This window comes from Oncorhynchus tshawytscha, linkage group LG03 (genome assembly GCF_018296145.1).
Source record: "Oncorhynchus tshawytscha isolate Ot180627B linkage group LG03, Otsh_v2.0, whole genome shotgun sequence".
Lineage (NCBI taxonomy): Eukaryota > Metazoa > Chordata > Actinopteri > Salmoniformes > Salmonidae > Oncorhynchus > Oncorhynchus tshawytscha.
Window position 1 is genome coordinate 58,326,687 of NC_056431.1, and position 19,145 is coordinate 58,345,831.

General features: G+C 46.7%; 1 protein-coding gene across 1 annotated transcript in view; it reads left to right on the forward strand.

The window, feature by feature from the left end:
- The first annotated feature begins 895 nt into the window (after positions 1–895).
- The window catches only part of LOC121846204 (zeta-sarcoglycan-like), a 105,364-nt gene continuing 87,114 nt past the window's right edge, over positions 896–19,145 (forward strand). Inside the window, exon 1 of the mRNA XM_042319739.1 lies at positions 896–1,020. Within this exon, the coding sequence (XP_042175673.1) occupies positions 925–1,020 (96 nt within the window). The 5' untranslated portion in view covers positions 896–924. The remainder of the gene's footprint in view (positions 1,021–19,145) is intronic.

The following is a 19,145-nucleotide window of genomic DNA, read 5'->3' on the forward strand; positions in this document are numbered from 1 at the left end:
TTTTCAAAGATGTGATTTTTCACCTGCATGCAGCTAACATATTTACAGTATGTGAGGAGATGTGAGTGTACAGCAAGAGTGTGTGTGTGTGTGTGTGTGTGTGTGTGTGTGTGTGTGTGTATTCATGCATGTGTGTGTGTGTGTGTGTGTATTCATGCATGTGTGTGTGTTGGGTTTGGGTGTGTATTCATGCATGTGTGTGTGTTGGGTTTGGGTGTGTAAAGCAATACTGTCTGTATTATAGGAACTGCAGGCTGGTGTGTGTTAGTTTATTGAGGAGCTGTTTCCCTGTTTGACTGGCTTAATCACCATGGGTTTGAGCTACAGAACAGTCCTCAGGCTGATTTAACCCATTGAGTCCTGTTTGTTTCTATCTTTGGGGTGGGCAAGTGTTGTCGGGGGCTGTGTGAGTGTGTGTGTGTGCATCTGTGCCTATGTGTCATGTGACATTTCTAACTTGGAAAACGTACAGTACTTTGTTGTTGAAAATGATCCAAATATTTAATTAAAATACAACTTTTGTTCCTTTGGATGTTTTTCTCTCCACTCCCTCCTCTCCTGAACAGTTTCTTCACGGTGACTGAACTAACACTGGTTTTCTCTGTTTCACTGTTTGGACTTATTCTCTCCATTTTGTCTTTCTCTCTCTCTCTCTCTCTCTCTCTCTCTCTCTCTCTCTCTCTTTCCTCTCTCTCTCTCTCTCTCCTTTCTCTCTCTCTCTCCTTTCTCTCTCTCTCTCCTTTCTCTCTCTCTCTTTTTCTCTCTCTCTCTCTCTCTCTTTTTTTTTTCTCTCTCTCTCTCTCTCTCTCTCTCCTCTCTCTCTCTCTCTCTCTCTCTTTCCCCTCTCTCTCTCTCTCTCTCTCTTTCCTCTCTCTCTCTCTCTTTCCTCTCTCTCTCTTCCACTCTCTTTCCCCGTAGGATGGAATGGGTAATCTTCGTGTAACCAAAGAGGGGATCAGGCTAGAGGGTGTTTCGGAGTTTCTGCTCCCTCTCTACGTGAAAGAAATAGAATCCAGAAGGGTAAGAAACACAACTCTCCTTATGTCCCTCATATATAGCATCGTAGCACCCTATGACTCGCTATGCATGTCATATCCCTCACTAAGACACACCCTTCCCTTGTCATATCAACTGTCATTTCTCAGTAGTGGAAGGTTGAGAAACAACCTTCCTTATGTCGCTCATATGAAGCATCGTATCACCCTATGACACACCATATATTACCTCACTTGCACACATTGTATATAGACTTTTTCTATTGTATTATTGACTGTATGTTTGTTTATTCCATGTGTAACTCTGTGTTGTTGTTTTTGTCTCACTGCTTTGCTTTATCTTGGCCAGGTCGCAGTTGTAAATGAGAACTTGTTCTCAACTAGCCTAACTGGTTAAATAAAGGTGAAATAAATAAATGAATAAAAAATATCCCTCACTAAGCCAGCCCATTCCTCATATCAGGGCATACCAAGCGTCAGTGCTTACCCATTGTCATAAAGGAGTAGTATAGCACTATGCAATCCCACATCCCAGAGAAATCGTGTGAGACCTAGGAGAGAAGCTCATCTATCTGGATGCCAGGTCCCAAGTAAGGTTCCGTGTAAGGTCCCTTGTAAGTTTCCGTGTAAGGTCCCATATAAGGGACCGTATAAGGTCCCGTGTAAGGTCCCATATAAGGGACCGTATAAGGTCCCGTGTAAGGTCCCATATAAGGGACCGTATAAGGTCCCGTGTAAGGTCCCATGTAAGGTCCCATGTAAGGTTCCATGTAAGGTTCCATGTAAGGTCCCGTGTAAGGTTCAATGTAAGGTTCCGTGTAAGGTCCCATGTAAGGTCCCGTGTAAGGTTCAATGTAAGGTTCCGTGTAAGGTTCCGTGTAAGGTCCCATGTAAGGTTCCGTGTAAGGTCCCGTGTAAGGTCCCGTGTAAGGTCCCGTGTAAGGTCCCGTGTAAGGTCCCGTGTAAGGTCCCGTGTAAGGTTCCGTGTAAGGTCCCGTGTAGGTCCCGTGTAAGGTCCCGTGTAAGGTCCCGTGTAAGGTCCCGTGTAAGGTCCCGTGTAAGGTCCCGTGTAAGGTCCCGTGTAAGGTCCCGTGTAAGGTCCCGTGTAAGGTTCCGTGGGTCCCGTGTAAGGTCCCGTGTAAGGTCCATGTAAGGTCCCGTGTAAGGTCCCGTGTAAGGTCCCGTGTAAGGTCCCGTGTAAGGTCCCGTGTAAGGTCCCGTGTAAGGTCCGTGTAAGGTCCCGTGTAGGTTCCATGTAAGGTCCCGTGTAAGGTCCCGTGTAAGGTCCCGTGTAAGGTCCCGTGTAAGGTTCCGTGTAAGGTCCCGTGTAAGGTCCCATGTAAGGTCCCGTGTAAGGTCCCGTGTAAGGTCCCGTGTAAGGTTCAATGTAAGGGGCACAGAATGATCATGGGAATGGACTTGGATGTGTGACAAACGACCAAATGGGCATCCAATAGAAATTACAATGATAGAAAAATGCGGAGAGAGACATGGCTGTGATGAGGCACGCTGTTGATAAATATACCCTATGATGCTGCTCCCCTTATCTCACACACACACACACACACACCCTGGCTGCTGTCATGTATAGGTTACTGTGTGTCCTGGGCTGTTGGGAAGGCATTCTCCACCTTTGCTCAATGCGTGTGTGTGTGATGGAGGGGTAGGGTTGTAAAGGCAGGTGCACATGCGCATGCTTATTGCTTTACAAGGGAGTATGTGACAGTGAGAGTGTGTGACAGTCCTGAATACATTACACTGATCTATCCACTCAAAGATCACCTCTGTGTCATGCCATTTCTGGGTGACACAGAGGTCAACACTCCATCAGCACTGACCTTTGAGGTGAAATGATGGATGGTGTTAGATATATTTTATGGGAATATCTTTCTTTGGCCTCCCATTGAAATCCTATGTAGTCGATATCTTACTTTAGAATATTTTTGTTTGCCTACTCATTGAAAGCCTACAAGATACCTTCTTGTATAACATCTTTGTTTGCTCTCCTATTAAAAACTTAAATGGAGGAGACATATTCTTTTTTGAATATCTTTGTTTGCCCTCCCATTAAAGCCTATGGAGGAGATATCTTCTTTTAGAATATTTTTGTTTGCTCTCCCGTTGAAAGCCTATAGAAGAAATCCAGTCTTTCTGGTTCTTCTTAAGTGTGTGTAACAGAGAAGGCACTAATTGCTGTTGAGGAAGTGACTCTGGCTTGTAGATAACCCCTATGAAGGAGCAGAGCATCCTGTCAATAAATCAAAGAACTCACTGGCTTCTCTGCCGACTCTTCATCTATCATCAGACAAACAGTGTGTGTGTGTGTGTGTGTGTGTGTGTGTGTGTGTGTGTGTGTGTGTGTGTGTGTGTGTGTGTGTGCATATGTTTGTATCTATCCACCACTTGTAATGACACCGTGATCCCTTTCACATCGGGTCTGCACATCAAAGCAAACACTCTTATTTCGAAAAATACACAGGAAACATGCTGAATCTAACAACCCACTTTTCTCCCCTGAGGGCTTGTTGGTGTGTGCCATTTAGTTTATGGCAGTTTTTTGGGTGGTGGGCATGCTTCAGAACTGAGCTAATCTGGGCAGTGTGGTTCCAAGTATTATTGGCTAGGGGTGTTAGCCGTGCGATGTTAGCATAAGGCTCCAAAGCCTCTGGTGAGACTGGGTCACTGGCCCAGGATGTATTTGGGCCGTGGTGTATCCAGTCCGGTGTGGCCCTAACCTGATCTGGGCCCACCAACACAGCATGAGGGACTGGGACTGTGGCACTGACAGGGAGAGAATGAGGGATGGAGGGAATGAGGAAGGAAATGTATTTTGAATATGCGCTGGAAGGGTTTGAGCGGTTTGTTTTTCCATTGCAGAGCCAAACAAACAGAATTTACAATTTGGTTCAATCGCTTTCGGTTTGACAAATAAAACTCTATGATATATTGTTTCGGGTTTTCTTGCCGCCAAAGCTTTAAAATGACTCTAGGTTTTTCACACTTGGATTGGAAGCCTGATTGGAGGCGGCGCTCCTAGTGGCCGGAGACTTTAATGCAGGGAAACACATCCGATTTACCTCATTTCTACCAGCATGTTACATGTGCAATCAACACACAGAGACGCGTACAAAGCTCACCCTCGCCCTTCATTTGGCAAATCTGACCATAACTATCCTCCTGATACCTGCCTACAAGCAAAAACTAAAGCAGGAAATACCATTGACTCACTCAATACGGAAGTAGTCAGGTGACACGGAAGCTAAGCTACAGGACTGTTTTGCTAGCACTGACTGGAATATGTTCAGAGATTCTTCCGATGGCATTGAGGAGTACAACACATCAGTCACCGGCTTCATCAATAAGTGCATTGATGACGTCGTCCCCACAGTGACACCGTACATACATACCCTAACCAGAAGCCAAGGATTACAAGCAACATCCTAACTGAGCTAAAGGGTAAAGCTGCTGCTTTCAAGGAGCAGGACTCTAACCCGGACGCTAACAAGAAATCCCGCTATGCCCTCAGACAAACCATCAAACAGGCAAAGCGTCAGTACAGGACTAAGATTGAATCCTACTGCACCAGCTCTGACACTTGTCGGATGTGCAGGGCTTGCAAACTATTACGGACTACAAAGGGAAGCACAGCCGCGAGCTTCCCAGTGACACGAGTGGACCAGACAAACTAAAGGACTTCAATGCCCACTTTGAGACAAGCAACACTGAAGCATGCATGAGAGCACCAGCTGTTCCGGACGACTGTATGGTCACGCTCTCCATAGTCAATGTGAGTAAGACCTTTAAACAGGTCAACATTCACAAGGCCGCAGGGCCAGACAGATTACCAGGACGTGTACTCCAAGCATGCGCTGACCAACTGGCAAGTGTCTTCACTGACATTTTCAACCTGTCCCTGACCGAGTCTTTAATACCAACATGTTTCAAGCAGACCACCATAGTCCCTTTGCCTAAGAACACTAAGGTAACCAACCTAAATGACAACCGACCTGTAGCACTCACGTCTGCAGCCATTAAGTGCTTTGAAAGGCTGGTCATGGTTCACAGCAACACCATTATCCCAGAAACCATAGACCCACTCCAATTTGCATACTGCCCCAACAGATCCACAGATGATGCAATCTATATTGCCCTCCACTCAGCCCTTTCCCACCTGGACAAAAGGAACACCTACGTGAGAAGGCTGTTAATTGATTACAGCTCAGCGTTCAACACCATAGTACCCTCAAAGCTCATTACTAAGGACCCTGGGACAACTGGATCCTGGACTTCCTGACGGGCCGCCCCCAGTTGGTAAGGTCAGGTAACATCACATCTGCTACGCAGATCCTCAACACAGGGTCCCTCCCTCCTGTACTCCCTGTTCACCTATGACTGCATTGCCAAGCAAGACTCCAACATCATCATTAAGTTTGCCGACGACACAACAGTGGTAGGCCTGATCACTGACAACGATGAGACAGCCTATAGGTAGGTCAGAGACCTGTCAGTGTGGTGTGTGGTGCCAGGATAACAACCTCTCCCTCAATGTGATTAAGACAAAGGAGAGCACTCCCCCATTCTCATCGACTGGGCTGTAGTGGAGCATGTTGAGAGCTTCAAGTTCGTTGGTGTCCACATCACCAATAAACTGTCAAGGTCCAAACACACCAAGACAGTCGTGAAGAGGGCAAGACAACGCCTATTCCCCCTCAGGAGACTGAAAAGATTTGGCATGGGTCCTCAGATCCTCAAAAGTTCTACAGCTGCACCATCGAGAACTGGTTGCGTCACCACCTGGTATGGCAACTGCTCGGCCTCTGACGGCAACGCACTACAGCCACCCTAGTCATTGCCTGCTACCGCACGGCAAGCGGTACCGCCCTGCCAAGTCTAAGTCCAACAGGCTTCTTAACAGCTTCTACCCCCAAGCCATAAGACTCATAAAAAGCTAACCAAATGGCTACTCTGACTATTCGCTTTGAACCCCCCCATTTTTACCTATGTTACTTTACCTCTACCTACATGTACAGATCCATCAATGTGCCCCTGCACATCGACTCGGTACCCCCTGTATATAGCCTCGATATTGTTATTTTATTGTTGCTCTATTTTTTTGTAAATCTTTTTCTTAACTCATCTTTTTCTTAAAACTGCATTGTTGGTTAGGGGCTTGTAAACTAAGCGTTCATGGTAAGGTCTTGTTGTCTTCGGCGCATGTGACAAATACAATTGATTTGATTTTGATTAGATTTTATATGTGGTCGAGGTCAACCACTTATAACAGTCGATTGGATCAGTCATATAGGTCAATGTAAAAGCCTCTTCATTCTCTCTTTGTTTCTCAATAACAGATCAATGATCATGGTCATAATTCAGCAACGTTATGACAGTTAACACACACACACTCCGTATACTTTACAAGGCCCCATGCAGGAAACATGACTCCGCTGTACAGATGTAGGATCTTAACTCGATCACTCTTTTGTTGCTAAGAATTTTCCCTGCACGGCAGGAAATGCGAACTTGTAGTGTATTTGAGTTTTATAAAGGCTTCTGTTTGTGATTTTCACTTTGAAATTTCAGACTTGATTTGCCGTGATGAAAAACCCCTACAAAAATGTCCATTGATTATAATCCATATAATAATTAACATTTCCTGTTCCTGCAGGATTATTTTACTGCTGTAGCAAACTGGCACAAATTAAGATCCTTCATCTGTAAGGGTGATGTCTCGTGGACAGACACATGTAACATAACTGGTATTATAGACAGACTGTGGGTTGCCACGATTTACAAGGAACTTCTTGGTGACATCATTGATAATTTGGACAAATCACAATTTCGCAGGTGTTCGCATCTTTCAGAAGGGGATACTAGGTCCGTGTTCTCATCTTTCAGAAGGGGATACTAGGTCCGTGTTCTCATCTTTCAGAAGGGGATACTAGGTCCGTGTTCTCATCTTTCAGAAGGGGATACTAGGTCCGTGTTCTCATCTTTCAGAAGGGGATACTAGGTCCGTGTTCTCATCTTTCAGAAGGGGATACTAGGTCCGTGTTCTCATCTTTCAGAAGGGGATACTAGGTCCGTGTTGGCATCTTTCAGAAGGGGATACTAGGTCCGTGTTCTCATCTTTCAGAAGGGGATACTAGGTCCGTGTTCTCATCTTTCAGAAGGGGATACTAGGTCCGTGTTCTCATCTTTCAGAAGGGGATACTAGGTCCGTGTTGGCATCTTTCAGAAGGGGATACTAGGTCCGTGTTCTCATCTTTCAGAAGGGGATAATAGGTCCGTGACTTTCAGAGAGGTTGGAGGAGCTACCGTGATGCTTCAGCTCTTGGTTCGAGTTTCCTTTCCAACATGTCTCCCTCCTGAACTTCATCAAGCCTCTGATGCAATTATGCTTGATCTTTGTTTTGTGTTTCCGAGATGACTCCGATTATTGTAAGACAAGTTTGTGCTGTAGCTATTGATATCACAGTCCTATTGACAGACAGCCTCGATGGACCTTGGTCCCGATCTCCTTTGAAAAATATATTTTTTTATCTCAATGAAACAAACCTGGTAAAAAAAACATGTATTTTTAAATGTCTTGAAGATACCTGGTGCTGCAGCAGACTGACTGCATGTTCCTTGTGGCGTGTTCCAAGAGTGTGCTGTGCTGTCATCCTCTCTCTCCGCACCATGAGGGATGAGCCGAGGCCTGCTCGCCAACACGGACTCTTCTAATTGTCCCCTCAGGGAGCTAATGATATTCCAGCTTCCTCCGAGGAGTCATTTTCCTCTCTTTATCAATCACTAATTTCTCTCGCTCTGTCTCTCTCTCTCTGTCTCTTTATCACCCCTGACACAATACTTTCAGCTGACAGGCACTGAAATGGAACAAAACACAAATTATAAGTTTCCATTGTAAAACGTTGCGTGCCCTAGTGAACACGACCCTGACTAAAGCTTTGTGGAAAAACCTTCTCGTTAGCCATTTGTCAGTTTGTCTATATTCATTCCTTGGTTTTCTGAGGGTCCAAACACTTTCGGGCACTTTTTCATTTTTAAGAGTAATTCGTTGTCAGTGTTTTGATTCTAGAGTGGCTTCTTTCTTTGGCCACATGGCTGACATTGATTCAGCCCTCTGCGGTATACAACATACTGTAAAGAACAGAGGAAATAGTTCAATACTATTCTACCATATAGTTCAAGACTTCACACTTCAAAGACTTCATACAAATGATTCAGTGAAGCAATCGACGCTGGGTGGTCAAGAAACGGTGGTTATGTGCGAGCACACACGACCTTTGGGCGTCGTGCGTATTACCCACAACACCCCGCGACTCCACAATATTAAAAAGATACCAGGAAAAAAGCCATCTTCCAACTTCAGAAGTGACCTATAAAAGTGAAACAAAATAATCTGAGAAAACATTTTGTTCACGGGAGAAGCGTGAGACTCGAAATGTTTTATTCAGACCAGGCCAAGGGGTATGTGGCACCGGATCGCGACCCATGTAGAAATAGGCCCCCGTTTAACATTTAACAAGCTTTCCAGAGTGATGGAACGTCGAAGAAGGCGACTTGGCCTTCAGGAGAAGGGAATGAAAGGGAATATTAATTCACATCATCACCAGAGATCAAATCCCGCGCCCAGATCTTCTTCTTCCCAAAATGCTGCGAGCCCTTTCAGACGTCGCCAAATATATAGATGTAGAGAAGGTAGAAATGCCTCTATTGTATAGATCATTGAAAAGTTCATGCAGAATCCATTTCTTTGGATTCTGATTCGGATGGCAGATTTGAGTTGAGTTGTGCGTCTCGTACCTTATCTTGGTCCTAGGAGCACATTATTATACTAGGATCTGTGAGGAATGAGACTTTATTAAGAGCAAATAGATGGCCTGTAAGCTACTTCTTTTGACAGCTGTAGATATGACTAATCATCATGTCAACAATGGTATCCGAGAGTGGGATGTACTGTAAAAATGTTTTTATGAGTTTCCACTGACTCAGACTTCATATTTTTAGTGAATTCAGAATGGCTGGCACAACTTGCAATACTGTTGTATTCACATTGTTCCACTTCCATAGAAATCTGCTGGTAGCAGACTTACTTAGTCAACCGTGGCCAAACGAAGTGCAGCCAATCAAATCACGGCATGACTAAGCCAGAAGTCATGGCAGCTGTCGGCATGGTTACGAGGGCCACGCCACAACTACACCAGGCAGTTCATTAGTCGAATAAACAAAGCCTTTTTCATGTCTTTAATCGTTCTGACACTCTACAGAGGCTTTGGTGTACCTTCACTTACACACACACACACACACACACACACACACACACACACACACACACACACACACACACACACACACACACACACACACACACACACACACACACACACACACAGGTTTTAGTATTCGCTGAGCATCACAGGTTACGGTTGTTCAACTCACTGAAATTAAGAGACATTTAATTAATTAATGGCAGCAAATTGACATTACACTGGTGTCTGGCCTGGTTTTATCTTGGTCCCCATCAGTACCTAATGACATTTCCATGTATGTCACATGGCCTGGGGAAAATGGCATGGCTCGCTTCCTGTTTTTACAGAGGCAGTGGGATGGTCTCCGGCTGCACGGCGCTACCAAGACAAATACTAAAGGTGACCGCACTGATTGAGGGAAGAAGAGGGGGGTAGAGGGAGGATACAGGAAGGTAGAGGGGGGTAGAGGGAGGATACAGGGACATAGAGGGAGGATACAGGGAGGATACAGGAAGGTAGAGGGAGGTAGAAGAGGTAGAGGGGGGGTAGAGGGAGGATACAGGAAGGTAGAGGGAGATAGAAGAGGGGGTAGAGGGAGGATACAGGAAGGTAGAGGGAGATAGAAGAGGGGGTAGAGGGAGGATACAGGAAGGTAGAGGGAGATAGAAGAGGGGGTAGAGGGAGGGTAGAGGGAGGGGAGGTAGAGGGAGGATAGAGGGAGGTAGAGGGAGGAAGGTAGAGGGAGGTAGAAGGAGGAGAGGTAGAGGGAGGTAGGGGGATACAGGGAGGAGGTAGGGGAGAAGAGGGAGGATAGGAAGGTAGAGGAGGATACAGGGAGGATACAGGAAGGTAGAGGGAGGTAGAAGAGGGGGGTAGAGGGAGGATACAGGAAGGTAGAGGGAGGTAGAAGAGGGGGGTAGAGGGAGGATACAGGGAGGTAGATGGAGGATACAGGGACATAAAGGGAGGAAGAGGAGGGTAGAGCGAGGTACAGGGAGGATAGAGGGATGTAGAGGGAGGTAGTGGGTGGATAGAGGGACGTAGAGGGAGAATAGAGGGGGGTAGTGGGAGAATAGAGGGAGGTAGTGGGAGAATAGAGGGAGGTAGTGGGAGGATAGAGGGAGGTAGTGGGAGAATAGAGGGAGGTAGTGGGAGAATAGAGGGAGGTAGTGGGAGAATAGAGGGACGTAGAGGGAGGTAGAAGGACGTAGAGGGAGGTAGAAGGACGTAGAGGGAGGTAGAAGGACGTAGAGGGAGGTAGAAGGACGTAGAGGGAGGTAGAGGGAGAATGGAGGGCGGTAGTGGGAGGATAGAGGGACGTAGAGGGAGGATAGAGGGAGGTAGAGGGAGGTAGTGGGAGAAGGTAGAGGGAGAGGAAGGTGAATAGAGGGATGGAATAGAGGGAGGTAGAATAGAGGGACGTAGAGGGAGGTAGAAGGACGTAGAGGGAGGGACGTAGGGGAGGTAGAAGGACGTAGAGGGGTAGGGGACAGAGGGAGGGATAGAGGTAGAGGTGGAGTGGTGGGAGGATAGAGGGACGTAGAGGGAGGATAGAGGGAGGTAAAATCAAATTAAATCACATTTTATTGGTCACATACACATGGTTAGCAGATGTTATTGTGAGTGTAGGGAAATGCTTATGCTTCTAGATCTGACAGTGCAGCAGTATCTAACAGGTAATATCTAACAATTCCACAACAAAACCAAATACACACAATCTAGTAGAGGAATGGGATGAGAATATATAAGTATAAAATATATGGATGAGCAGTGACAGTGCGTTTATGATGCAATAGATAGTAAAGAATAGATGGTGAAGGATACAGTATATACATATGAGATGAAGTAATGTGAGATACATAAACATTCTTAAAGTGGCATTATTAAAGTGACTAGTGTTCCATTTATTAAAGTGGCCAATGATATCTATCACATGTTCAGGATACATTGATGGCTGTAACAATCTGGTAGATAAAGCTTATTCCCAGCAGGATCTAACAGGAATATCTAAGAATTCCACAACAAAACCAAATACACACAGGGCTGTAGAGGAATGAGGATACAGGATGAGCAGGACAGTAAGGAATAGATGGCAATGATATCAGGAAGTGAGAGGGAGGATACAGGTAGAAGTAGGATACTAAACTTCTTAGGCATTATTATAGTCTGTGTTTTTATTAAAGTCCAATGACATGGGTGTTTAGGTGTCCTGGAGGCTGTTTAACAGGGATGGCCTTGAGATAGAAGCTGTTTTTCAATCTCTCTGTCCCAGCTTTGATGCACTTGATGCACTCTATGGAGAGCCCTGTGGTTGCGGGCGGTGCAGTTGCTGTACCAGGCGGTGATACAGCCCGACAGGATACTGACCTTACCTTCTGGATGATAGCTGGCTGAACAGGTAGTGGCTCTGATGGTTATTATCCTTGATGATCTTTTTGGCCTTCCTGTGACATCGGGTGTTGTAGGTGTCCTGGAGGGCAGGTAGTTTGCCCCTGATGATGCGTTGTGCAGACTGCACCACTCTCTGGAGAGCCCTGAGGTTGCGGGCGGTGCAGTTGCCGTACCAGGCGGTGATACAGCCCGACAGGATACTCTCAATTGTGCACCTGTAATAGTTAGTGAGGGTTTTTGGTGACAAGACACATTTTTTCAGCCTCCTGAGGTTGAATAGGCGCTGTTGCGCCTTCTTCACCACACTGTCTGTGTGCGTGGACCACTTCAGTCTGTCGGTGATATGTACACCAAGGAACTTTCCACCTTCTACACTGCTGTCCTGTCAATGTGGATGGGGGGTGCTCCCTTTGCTGTTTCCTGTCCACAATCATCTCTTTTGTTTTGTTGACGTTGACCGAGAGGCTGTTTTCCTGACACCACACTCCGAAGGCCCTCACTTCCTCCCTGTAGGCTGTTTCGTCGTTGTTGGTAATCAAGTCTACCACTGTAGTGTCGTTTGCAAACTTGTTGATTGAGTTGGAGGCATGCATGGCCATGCAGTCGTGGGCAAACAGGGAGTACAGGAGAGGGCTGAGAACGCACCCTTGTGGGGCCCCAGTGTTGAGAATCAGCGGAGTGGAGATGTTGTTTCTTACCTTCACCACCTGGGGGCGACCCATCAGGAAGTCCAGGACCTAGTTGCACAGGGCGGGGTCGACACCCAAGGTCTCAAGCTTAATGATGAGTTTGGAGGGTACTATGGTGTTGTATGCTGAGCTGTAGTCAATGAACAGCATTCTTATGTAGGTATTCCTCTTGTCCAGATGGGATAGGGCAGTGTGCAGTGTGATGGCGAGATAGAGGTAGTGTCACGCCCTGGTCTTAGTATTTTGTGTTTATATATTTATTTGGTCAGGCCAGGGTGTGACATGGGTTTATTTTGTGGTGTGTTTTTGTATTGGGGTTTTAGTAGGTATTGGGATTGTGGCTGAGTAGGGGTGTTTAGCATAGTCTATGGCTGCCTGAGGCGTTCTCATTCAGAGTCAGGTGATTCTCGTTGTCTCTGATTGGGAACCATATTTAGGTAGCCTGGGTTTCACTGTGTGTTTTGTGGGTGATTGTTCCTGTCTCAGTGTGTTTGTATTCACCAGATAGGCTGTATAGGTTTTCACGTTCCGTTTCTTGTTTTTGTATTTGTCGTGTTTATTCATTCATTAAACATGTATCGAACTAACCACGCTGCATTTTGGTCCGACTCTCCTTCGACGGAAGAAAGCCGTAACAGGTAGGATAGAGGGGGGATACAGAGAGGATAGAGGTAGGATAGAGGGGGGATACAGAGAGAGATAGATGGAGGATACAAAGAGGATACAGCGTGGATAGAGGGAGGATACAGAGAGGATACAGGAAGGTAGAGGGATGAAGAGGGAGGATAGAGGGAGGATAGAGGTGGGATACAGAGAGGATAGAGGGAGGATACAGAGAGGATACAGGTCGGATACAGGGAGGTAGAGGGAGGTAGAGGGAGGATAGAGGGGGTATACAGAAAGGATACAGGGAGGTAGAGGGACGAAGAGGGAGGATAGAGGGAGGATAGAGGTAGGATAGAGGTAGGATAGAGGGGGGATACAGAGAGGATAGAGGGAGGATAGAGGGGGGATACAGAGAGGATAGAGGGAGGATACAGAGAGGATAGATGGAGGATACAGAGAGGATACAGGGAAGATAGAGGGAGGATATAGGTAGGATAGAGGGGGATACAGAGAGGATAGATGGAGGATACAGAGAGGATACAGGGAAGATAGAGGGAGGATACAGAGAGGATACAGGGGGGTAGAGGGACGAAGAGGGAGGATAGAGGGAGGATAGAGGTGGGATACAGAGAGATTAGAGGGAGGATAGAGGGAGGATACAGAGAGGATAGAGGGAGGATACAGAGAGGATACAGGGAGGATACAGGGAGGTAGAGGGAGGATAGAGGGGGGATACAGAGAGAATACAGGGGGTTAGAGAGAATAGAGGGCAGGATAGAGGGATAGAGGGGATACAGAGAGGATAGAGGGAGGATACAGAGAGGGGATACAGGAAGGATAGAGGGAGGATACAGAGAGGATAGAGGGAGGATACAGAGTGGATAGAGGGAGCTAGAGGGACGAAGAGGGAGGATAGATGGAGGATAGAGGGGGGATACAGAAAGGATAGAGGGAGGATACAGAGCGGATAGAGGGAGGATAGAGGGGGATACAGAGAGGATAGAGGGAGGTAGAGGGACGAAGAGGGACGATAGAGGGAGGATAGAGGTGGGATACAGAGAGGATAGAGGGAGGATAGAGGGAGGATACAGAGAGGATAGAGGGAGGATACAGAGAGGATAGAGGGAGGATACAGATAGGATAGAGGGGGATACAGAGAGGATAGAGGGGGATACAGAGAGGATAGAGGGGGATACAGAGAGGATAGAGGGGGATACAGAGAGGATAGAGGGAGGATACAGAGAGGATAGAGGGAGGATACAGAGAGGATAGAGGGAGGATAGAGGGAGGATACAGGGGGGATAGAGGGACGAAGAGGGACGATAGAGGGAGGATAGAGGGAGGATACAGAGAGGATAGAGAGGGGATACAGAGAAGATAGAGGGAGGATACAGGGAGGATACAGAGAGGATAGAGGGAGGATACAGAGAGGATACAGGAAGGTTAGAGGGAGGATACAGGGAGGTTAGAGGGAGAATAGAGGGAGGATACAGGGAGGATACAGAGAGGAGAGAGGGAGGATACAGAAATGATACAGGAAGGTTAGAGGGAGGATACAGAGAGGATAGAGGGAGGATACAGAGAGGATACAGGGAGGATACAGAAAGGATAGAGGGAGGATACAGAGTGGATACAGGAAGGTTAGAGGGAGGATACAGAGAGGATACAGGGAGGTTAGAGGGAGAATAGAGGTAGGATAGAGGGGGGATACAGAGAGAGATAGAGGCAGGATACAGGTAGGATAGAGGGGGGATACAGAGAGAGATAGATGGAGGATACAGAGAGGATACAGGGAAGATAGAGGGAGGATACAGAGAGGATACAGGGAGGATACAAAGAGGATAGAGGGAGGATACAGAGCGGATACAGAGAGGATAGAGGGAGGATAGAGGGAGGATAGAGAGAGGATACAGAGAGGATACAGGAAGGTTAGAGGGAGGATACAGAGAGGTAGAGGGAGGTGTGCTACCTTTAGAGTTGAGTTCAGTGTTCAGTGATTCAGGGCTCTCTCTCTCTCTCTATCTTTCTGTCTACATTGTTAGGAGCTGTCGCAGTCTTAGTGAAGTAGAATTCACATCAGTTTAGTGTTTGCAGGCCCTGCGACTTCGGAACCGACCCCACTAAAGTAGTACACAGTGTATCCAGATATGCCTATAACGGGTGTACCGAAATTCATTTGATTACCAACTCATGATCTTTCATGTTGAATCATATAAAAATGTGATCAACAGATTTCACTGCATCATTTATGATGTTCTCCTCACACCACACAGTACAGCTCCGCATTCACACAGAAAGGGGAAAAGGACATGGAGAGAGAGGGAAAGGGCAAGAGAGAGGGAGAGATCGCACAGACGACTTTCCTGTTTCGCGTTATATGAAACATCTCTGCCATTAAACGTCAGCAAAGGGAATTGGCGGAGATGTCTCGAGCAAGTAAATGTGCCAAAAAAATGTATCACCCCAAAGATCAATGGACAGGCAAAAAGATGCAAATGAAAGCCTCACTCTGGAGTCTGGAGAGTGTGACAAGAAACACGACACTCCCTCATCTCCTTTAGAAACTCAGCGGATGCGAGAATTCAGTTTGAACTAGCTCCAGCTTCGTTTAGGGAATTGACGATACATAATTCAATGGAACCAGAGACAAAATGAAAAGAAGTAACAAAATGGTGGGGGACGGACAAAATAACACTTGTGTAATCAGCAGCAAGCAAAGAGAAAACACCCGATTGATCGCGGGCCAGTGGAATGACAAGTCGGGCTCCAGAGGGATACAGTGGCTGTTTAATCAGTGTGAACGGTTAAGTAATCTATAGCTGTGACCGACAGACTACTTCTGTGCATTTTAGTCAGACATGTTTGATACAGGATACGTTGACCAAGTCCCAGAGATAGAAAGAGAGAGGGATGAATTGGAAACGTCTTGGATGCCTTGGTTGACCCTGTAGTTAAGTCCCAGAGATAGGAAGAGAGAGGGATGCACTGGAAATGTCTTGGATGCCTTGGTTGACCCTGTAGTTAAGTCCCAGAGATAGGAAGAGAGAGGGATGCACTGGAAATGTCTTGGATGCCTTGGTTGACCCTGTAGTTAAGTCCCAGAGATAGGAAGAGAGAGGGATGCACTGGAAATGTCTTGGATGCCTTGGTTGACCCTGTAGTTAAGTCCCAGAGATAGGAAGAGAGGGATGCACTGGAAATGTCTTGGATGCCTTGGTTGACCCTGTAGTTAAGTCCCAGAGATAGGAAGAGAGAGGGATGCACTGGAAATGTCTTGGATGCCTTGGTTGACCCTGTAGTTAAGTCCCAGAGATAGGAAGAGAGAGGGATGCACTGGAAATGTCTTGGATGCCTTGGTTGACCCTGTAGTTAAGTCCCAGAGATAGGAAGAGAGAGGGATGCACTGGAAATGTCTTGGATGCCTTGGTTGACCCTGTAGTTAAGTCCCAGAGATAGGAAGAGAGAGGGATGCACTGGAAACATCTTGGATGCCTTGGTTGACCCTATAGTTAAGTCATGCTTTTTTAATGAGAGCAGAGATCCTGTTAGGCCACGGAGACTATATAAATAGTCAATGATCATTGATTATATTTGTATGATGGAGACAGAGCTACATCTCTGATGTGGCTTGTCAAGAAGAATCCCAAGACTAAACCCTTATTTTGTTTGCCTTGCCTTTTAAGCGGCCAATAATGGATATGAATCCAAACTGGTCGAACATACGGTGCATTTGGAAAGTATTCAGACCCCTTGACTTGTTCCACATTTAAATGTCTAAAAACTCTGTTTTTGCTTTGTCATTATGGGGTATTGAGTATAGATTGATGAGGGAAAAAAAGTATTTCATCCATTTTAGAATAAGGCTGTAACGTAACAAAATGTGGAAAAAGTCAAAAGGTCTGAATACTTTCTGAATGCACTGTATAATTGCCCAGCCCAGATTGGGTGTTTATTACATAAATCACTATCCACAAGCTTCATTTTGAACCTTCGCTCTGGGGTAAAATAAAACCTTGAGCAAATTTGAAATGAAATTATATTTGTGGCATTTTGGTGTCATTGCCATACTCTTGTGTTCAGTGACCAATGTTGGTGTGATGAGTGACATTACCTGAGACCTGCCTAGTCTGAAGCTTAGCAGTCCAACGCAGTCTTGTGGCCCGTAGGAGACCCGAGTTCAAACCCAGTCGGTGACAGTTGTAAAGCACAGACGTCACTGGTACCCTGTGTCGTTAACCCTCAGCACAGTCCACTCTGCTGTGACACACACACACACACACACACACACACACACACACACACACACACACACACACACACCACTCCGCCGTGACACACACACACCACTCTGCCGTGACACACACACACACACACACACCACTCTGCCATGACCTCATTTAAGTTTTGTTCTCCCCTGGACAGATTGGACTGGCTGACCCCGGCCCCTCTAAGTCCTTTTAAATCCAAGGGGGTCAGGGTGAGTTGGACTGGCTGACCCCGGCCCCTCTAAGTTCTTTTAAATCCAAGGGGGTCAGGGTGAGTGACAGAAGCGGGTAATATGTGTTATTCATGTCTTATTACTATGTTATAAGCATGTTAATATGGTGTAATAACTGCCAGGGAACACAGACAGACAGACAGAGCAAAGACAGGGCTGAGGAAACTGAAATCACACCAAAGCCCTTCGTTTAGAAGGACCGGGGTTTATTTACACAGTACAGGCTGTCTGGCCCTGCCTGGAGGCCTGAGAGATGGACTGGCCCTCTGATCAATAATCTATTAGTGGAGAGACATGCCTCTGAAGGCCCCAGACAGACTCACACACACCTATATACACACTGTATGTCTGTGTGAGTACAATTGTGTGTGTGTGTGTGTGTGTGTGTGTGTGTGTGTGTGTGTGTGTGTGCATACCTGTGTTTGTTCATGTCCATGTTTTATGTTTGCATGTCTTTGTACATATGTTGACAGCAATTGTGTATGCATGCAGCGTGTGCTGCGTTTGTGTTCTTGCATGTCTCTATTTTCTGTGTGTGTGTGTGTGTGTGTGTGCGTGCGTGTGTGTGGCTAGGTACTGCTCTGTTTCAGTTGTCGTGAGCAGCCTAGCTGTTTGGAGAAGGAGGTGCTCTCTGTACCCTTGAGTGCCATGGATACAGGGAACTTTGAAATGTTTTTTTTTCTTGCTAAATTTGATTGGTAGATTCAAATAAAGTATTTAAAATGTGTGTGTGTGTGACAGCACGGTGATTGAGTAGCGGCAGGAGTGAAGGGGATAATGGAGGTGATGGAAGGAGTATCAGAGGTGGGCGCTCTGCATCACATGGTCTCGTCTCAAAGGATGTTGGGATACGCAGGGTGCAAACAAGGTGGACTACAGAAGAGAGCAGAGGTCTCACTGTGTGTGTGTGTGTGTGTGTGTGTGTGTGTGTGTGTGTGTGTGTGTGTGTGTGTGTGTGTGTGTGGGGGGGGGGGTCTGTGTGTGTGCGTCTGTATGTCTCTGAGTGTCTTTCTGTGTGTGTGTGATACATTGCATGAGGATGTTCTGTCTCCCATTTGTCTCCACATTCATACAAACAGGTCTGGATTGTCCTCCAGTGATGATAAGGGTTTAGCAGGACGTCTCTAGAATGTGATGTGGTAAAAGGTTGGGGACAGCTCGTGGAGTGCTGTAGCCTAGCAGGTAGAGCATTGGGCCAGAAACCAAAAGGTTGGGGACAGCTCGTGGAGTGCTGTAGCCTAGCAGGTAGAGCATTGGGCCAGTAACCAAAAGGTTGGGGACAGCTCGTGAGTGCTGTAGCCTAGCAGGTAGAGCATTGGGCCAGTAACCAAAAGGTTGGGGACAGCTCGTGGAGTGCTGTAGCCTAGCAGGTAGAGCATTGGGCCAGTAACCAAAAAAAGGTTGGGGACAGCTCGTGGAGTGCTGTAGCCTAGCAGGTAGAGCATTGGGGACCAGAAACCAAAAGGTTGGGGACAGCTCGTGGAGTGCTGTAGCCTAGCAGGTAGAGCATTGGGCCAGAAACCAAAAAAAGGTTGGGGACAGCTCGTGGAGTGCTGTAGCCTAGCAGGTAGAGCATTGGGCCAGTAACCAAAAGGTTGGGGACAGCTCGTGGAGTGCTGTAGCCTAGCAGGTAGAGCATTGGGCCAGTAACCAAAAGGTTGGGGACAGCTCGTGGAGTGCTGTAGCCTAGCAGGTAGAGCATTGGGCCAGT